Source organism: Leptonotus elevatus, chromosome 1 (assembly GCF_054856555.1).
Source record: "Leptonotus elevatus isolate MCC_2025b chromosome 1, RoL_Lele_1.0, whole genome shotgun sequence".
In the NCBI taxonomy this organism is placed as follows: domain Eukaryota; kingdom Metazoa; phylum Chordata; class Actinopteri; order Syngnathiformes; family Syngnathidae; genus Leptonotus; species Leptonotus elevatus.
In genome coordinates, this window is record NC_141239.1 from 2,851,052 (window position 1) to 2,857,707 (window position 6,656).

General features: G+C 41.4%; 1 protein-coding gene and 1 pseudogene across 1 annotated transcript; one reads left to right on the forward strand and one right to left on the reverse strand.

The window, feature by feature from the left end:
- Positions 1-836: 836 nt before the first annotated feature.
- On the reverse strand, positions 837-2,329 carry LOC147180343 (uncharacterized). The gene has a single exon (XM_086071096.1). The coding sequence runs from the start codon at positions 2,304-2,306 to the stop codon at positions 924-926; it is 1,383 nt and encodes a 460-aa protein (XP_085927222.1). The 5' UTR covers positions 2,307-2,329; the 3' UTR covers positions 837-923.
- Positions 2,330-3,803: 1,474 nt separating this feature from the next.
- On the forward strand, positions 3,804-4,876 carry LOC147180344 (uncharacterized; annotated as a pseudogene).
- Positions 4,877-6,656: the final 1,780 nt, after the last annotated feature.

The window sequence follows — 6,656 nt, forward strand, 5'->3', positions numbered from 1 at the left end:
TTTTTCTTCTATATTTTATTTCTATTTCATACACAAGGCAACTCAGTGTGCTTCACATAAGCAAATACACAACACCTACAAACGTCAACAAACACAACCGTTAACGACATTCGGAAGCAAAGCAGAGAAAACAAAAGTAGCTTACAATATTACTAAAGCATACATTGGCGTTTAAACACATTAAAAGAAAACTTTAAAAACATTTCATATTCATAGTTTATAGTTTGAGTAGCTTTGAAAGCATTACGTTTACACTTTTAAGTAAAGCTGGAGTTGATTCTTCTTAAGTCTTCTGAAACCCTCATATCTATGAACGTAATGAACGTGAATACTTTTGACAGGGCCAGGCAGCTTTGAATAGTGTTTTGTCCAAATCTTTATTTAAAAAACCTGCATTGTATGTTTATTTGGGTTATCTTTGATATTGACATTTGTTTGATGATTTTAATCATTCAAGTGGGCAAACTGTGCAATAAAAGTGAGAATTTGAGAGGAGGGCAAATACTTTTTCACTGCAAAAGATATCCGACATGATTTGAGGTCATTGTCGTAGCCGCTGACACTTGGAACTGGAGCAATGTTCAAGATAAACGCAATATTAACCTGAATGCCGTCTTTAGACTAGTGGAGGCACATACAACATATTGTTATTATTATTTTCAATCAATATGAAAAAGGTCGAGATCAGCGAAGGACGACACGAGAGGAGCTAGTTAATGATCTCCCTCAACAAAATGCTCACCCCCCCCATGTCATGCTTTCAATTTTTTTCTGATATTCTGTCTATCACTGTTAAAATAAAGTTGCCATAAAAATCAAAGACTTATTAATTTCTAAGTCTGAACATTTTTTAAATAAACGGGATCACTTATTTCCTCCCTCTCTATTTTATTCAAACTCACTCCCTTCATTTTTTTTAAGCTTTAAAGATCGCTGCTTTTCTCACCAGCACACTTGTGTGTCTCAACAAGCTTTTTACTAGCGAATCTTTTAGCACAAACACTGCAACTAAATGGTTTCTTCCCAGCATGTGTTCTTGAGTGGCTTTTTAAATTTCCTTTGTCAGAGAAGCTTTTGCCACAGTCTGAGCAAGAAAAAGGTTTTTCTCCAGTATGGGTTCTTGTGTGTATTGTTAAATGTGACTTCCGAGAGAAGCTTTTGCTGCAGTCTGAGCAGGAAAAAGGTTTCTCTCCAGTGTGTGTTCTTTTGTGTATTGTTAAAGCTGTCTTGTCATTGAAGCTTTTGCCACAGTCTGAGCAGGAAAAAGGTTTCTCTCCAGTGTGTGTTCTTTTGTGTATTGTTAAAGTTCCCTTGTTATAGAAGCTTTTGCTACAGTTTGAGCAGGAAAAAGGTTTCTCTCCAGTGTGTGTTATTTTGTGTATTGTTAAAGTTCCCTTGTCAGAGAACCTTTTGCCACAGTCTGGGCAGGAAAAAGGTTTTTCTCCAGTGTGCTTTTTTGTGTGTCTTGTTAAAGCTGACTTACGAGAGAAGCTTTTGCCACAGTCTGAGCAGGTAAATGGGTTTTCTCCAGTGTGTTTTCTTGTGTGTATTGTTAAAGAGAACTTGTTATTGAAGCTTTTGCCACAGTCTGAGCAGGAAAAAGGTTTCTCTCCAGTGTGTGTTCTTTTGTGTATTGTTAAAGTTCTCTTGTCATAGAAGCTTTTGCCACAGTCTGAGCAGGAAAAAGGTTTCTCTCCAGTGTGTGTTCTTTTGTGTATTGTTAAATTTCTCTTGTCATAGAAGCTTTTGCCACAGTCTGAGCAGGTAAATGTTTTTTCTCCAGTGTGTTTTCTTGTGTGGTTTGTTAAAGCTGACTTATGAGAGTAGCTTTTGCCGCAGTCTGAGCAGGTAAATGTTTTTTCTCCAGTGTGTTTTATTGTGTGGTTTGTTAAAGCTGACTTATGAGAGAAGATTTTGCCACAGTCTGAGCAGGTAAATGGTTTTTCTCCAGTGTGTTTTCTTGTGTGGTTTGTTAAAGATAACTTATGAGAGAAGCTTTTGCCACAGTCTGAGCAGGAAAAAGGTTTCTCTCCAGTGTGTTTTCTTTTATGGACTGCTAAAGTTATCTTTTGATTGAAGCTTTTTCCACAGACTGAGCAAGAAAAAGGTTTTTCTCCTGTGTGTTTTCTCAGGTGAACTTTCAAACTCCCTTTTGAACTGAATGTTTTCGCACACTGAGAACAGCAGTTGTCAGCATGATCACCTTTAGCGTATTCATCATCGTCAGTGTCAGTAGACTGTGACCTTATGTCATCACTTTGTGCTAGTGATGATCCCCATTGGTCTGCATCACCTTCTGTCTCCATGTGTTGAGGAGTTGAGCTGCTTGGAGGCTCCGCCCCTCTTTCCTCCTCACTCTCACCCATGACTTCATCTTTACTCTTAAAAGGGGCAAAGGTCAGTGGTGTCTTGGTGACATCATCCTCAAACTGCTCCTCTTTGACGAAAAGGGGCTTTTCTTCCTCTTTGATGTAAGGATGCTCTTCTTCCTCCTGTTTCACATGAGGAGACTTCACCACCTGTTCCTCAGGACGAAGACATTTCTCACCAACGTCTGCGGGACACAAGAAGACAAACATACATTTGGTTTAGTTAAGTCAAATCTCAAGCACGACTTGATGTTGTGTATTGTTTCTACAGTGGCACCTTGACTTGGGCCCACCGCACAGGGTGCGATGCGTCAGAACCCGACTTGAACCGAACCATCGGTGATTTTTTTTTTAAGACGGTTGGCGACACAATCCCGCACATGATCAGATCTAAAATGGACACCCTCCGACGGGAACCGCACAAGCCTGGCTTTTAAGATGCACCAATCTCATCTCTCCGAGCCCAGTGAGTCGATTTGATTCCACAATGTCAAGCCTGCGCTCCGGGCCGTCTTGATTTTCATGCAAATGAGGATGCCACGGCGATTGGCTGACAGTCGGCTACATCGCATCTCCTAACGGCGCACAATGGCACTAATGCCCCTTTCTAGCTACGTCCATCTGTGAAAACAGCAAAAGAAAGGCCACCCATTCACACTTAGTACGTGCTTAGTGCTGTATCTATTGAATATTTTTTTAAATCGATTAATTTATCGATTATCCAATCAATTAATCAACTAATCAGATTCATTTAAATGTTGCATTTAAGTGTATTAATGTACCTGCAAGGGGGCACAAGCCAATGTCTTCTTGTGCCGGTCCCAAGCCCGGATAAATACAGAGGGTTGTGTCAGGAAGGGCATCCGACGTAAAAACGTTGGCCAAATCAAACATACATGTGAATCAAATATATGACTTCTATACCAGATAGGTCGAGGCCCGGGTTAACAACGACCGCCATGGGTGCTGTTGACCTACAGGGTGCCGGTGGAAACTGGACTACTGTTGGTCAAAGCAGGAGAGGAGGAATGTGTGTTTGTAGGAAGGAAGAGAAGAGGAACACCAAGAGTCTGGTACCGAGAGTAGGGACTTTGAATGTTGGAACCATGACAGGAAAATGTAGAGAGCTGGTTGACATGATGCGGAGGAGGAAGGTGGACATATTATGTGTTCAGGAGACCAGGTGGAAAGGGAGCAAAGCTAGAAGTTTAGGAGCAGGGTTGAAGTTATTCTATCATGGTATCATGATAGGAAGAGCAATGGAGTAGGAGGAGTTTGTTAGGAACGTCCTGGAGGTAAAAAAAAAGAGTCTCAGATAAAGTGATGAGCTTGAAGCTAGGAATCAAAGGTGTGGTGATCAATGCTGTTAGTGGGTATGCGTCACAGGTAGGATGTGAGTTGGAGGAGAAGGAGAACTTTTGGTTGGACCTTGATGAAACGATGCAGAGCATCCCTAGAAGTGAGAGAGGTGTCATTGGTGCAGACTTCAATGGACACTTTGGTGCAGAAAACAAAGGTGATGAGGAGGTGATGGGCAAGTTTGGGAACCAGAAGAGGAACGCAGAAGGACAGATGGTGGTTGACTTGGCAAAAAGAATGGAAATGGCAGTTGTGAATACTTTCTTCCAGAAGAGGCAGGAACATAGAGTGACCTACAAGAGTGGAGGTAGGAGTACACAGGTAGACTACATCTTGTGTAGACGGTGTCATCTGAAGGAGATCAGCGACTGCAGAGTAGTGGTAGGTTTGAGTGTAGCCAGACAGCAGAGGACGGTAGTGTGTAGGTAGGATGACTCTGGTGGTGAGGAAGACAAAGACGGCAAAGGCAGAGCAGAGGACCAAATGGTGGAAGCTGAAAAAGGAAGAGTGTTGTATGACTTTCAGGAAGGAGTTGAGACGGGCTCTGGATGGTCAGGAGGTGTTTCCAGATGACTGTACAACGACAGCAAAAGTGTTCAGGGAGACAGGTAGGACAGTCCTTGGTATGTCATCTGGAAGGAAAGGGGATAAGGAGACTTGGTGGTGGAATGAGGAGGTGCAGAAGTGGATCCAGAGTAAGAGTTTAGCTAAGAAGTGGGACACAGAGGATTGAAGAAAGTAAAAAGGAGTACAGGGAATTGCAGCGTAAGGTGAAAGTAGAAGTGGCAAAGGCCGAACAAGGGGTTTACGATGACTTGTATGCTAGGTTGGACAGTAAGGAGGGAGAGACTGACCTATACTGGTTGGCAAGGCAAAGAGGCAGAGATGGGAAGGACGTGCTGCAGGTTAGGGTAATAAAGGATAGGCATGGAAGTGTGACAGATGCCAGTAGTGTGATGGGAAGATGGGAAAAGTACTTTGAAGAGTTGATGAATGAGGAAAATGAGAGACAACGAAGAGTACAAGAGGTGACTGTTGTGGACCAGGAAGTAGCAAAGATTAGTAAGGACGAAGTGAGAAGGGCATTGAAGAGGATGAAGAGTGGAAAGGCACTCGGTCCTGATGATATACCTGTCGTCATGTGTTGAGGAGTTGAGTTGCTGCTTGGAAGCTCCGCCTCTCTGTCCTCCTCACACTCACCCTTGTCTTCATCTTCACTCTTTAAAGGGGCGAAGACCAGTGGTGACTTGGTTACATCATCCTCAACCTCCTCCTCTTTGACAAAAAGGGGCTTTTCTTCCTCTTTGATGTAAGGATGCTCCTCCTCCTTTTTAACATGAGGAGACTTCACTTCCTGTTCGTCAGGACGAAGATATTCCTCACCGACGTCTGCAAGACACAAGAAGACAAGCGTGAGTTGATGTGTATTATTGTTTCGACAGCAGCACCTTGACTTGGGCCTATCGCACACGGTACGATGCATCACAAACCCAAATCGAACCGGACCATTGGGGGGGGGCACCGTCAGTGCTGAATTGACTTTTAAGGCGTGCCAATCTCATCTCTCAAAGCCCAGAGAGTCAATTTGCCCAGAGAGTCAATATAATATAATATAATATAATATAATATAATATAATATAATATAATATAATATAATATAATATAATATAATATAATATATCTCCAAATAAATCGAGGTTTTAAACAAATATCCTCCACTTGTCTTACCTGCCCCCTCTGTGATTTTATTCTTGACCATTTAAAAAACTACAACTGGCACTTGATACAGTTGCCCCAATGACAACAAAAAACATAGACCCAAGGTCCATGGATCCAAGGAGAAATGAGGAAGTAAAGAACCTTAAACGTAGTTGCAGGGCAGCCGAGAGGAGATAGAAAAAAAAAAATCAGCAAATATTCATTGAGCAACCAAAAAAATCAACAATTATTCTTAAGATTGTGTTTCACAAACGCTCTCCATCTAACCTAGCTGAGCTGGAGCTGTTTTGCAAGGAGGAATGGGCAAACATTTCAGCCTCCCGACGGGACAAACCCCAAAAGACTTGAAGCTGTAATTGCCCTAATTTTCAGGGGGGGATTGTACAACAAGTTTGTTAATAAAATCTACATTTTGTTCCACTTCATGATTGTGTGCTACTTTGTGTTCATCGTTCAGATAAAATTTCAATAAATACATTTGTTTTTGTGGTCGTAACGTGGAAAAATGTTGAAAAACGAGTACACTCACGGCGTCCTTTCAGTGCTACAGCCTTCGCTCGCCTTTGGAACAGTCTGCCGGAGGAACTCAGGGCCCCAAAGAACGTTCAAGATTTTAAGAGCAGGCTCAAGACAAGTTTTTTAAATGTAGATTTTAGTTAATATTAATGTACCTGTCTTTATATTTTAATGTAGTTACTTTTGCTTTGATCTTATCTAACTATATATATATATATATATATATATATATATATATATATATATATTATTGATCTATTTTATATTTTCACTGGGTTTTGTTTTTTTTAGTCTTCGAGCCCTCTAACCTTAACCTCACAAGCCAGATTGATTGTGATTCACTCAAGGGAGCGCTAAGTGGTCTCGACGAAACGGCCTAAATGTGCACATTTGTTTTATTCATAACCGCTTGTAAATGTCTAGAAGCATTCACGGCAAATCTGAGACATTGCACGCCAAAATAACGTTTGTGGGAGATTTGCCGGTTACGGCAAAAATAACCGTTGCCTAAACAATCACAAACTAACGCTACAACATAGTCTCTGTAGTAACGTTATGCGACTTTTCCTTATGGTAAAACGTTATGCCACTTTTCCACATATTGAAATAGTGTAAGAGACATGTCTGTATTTTTCTTTTCTTCTGCTGCCATGGCCAGTCGCTTCCATTCACAACATTAGCACATGGCTACTG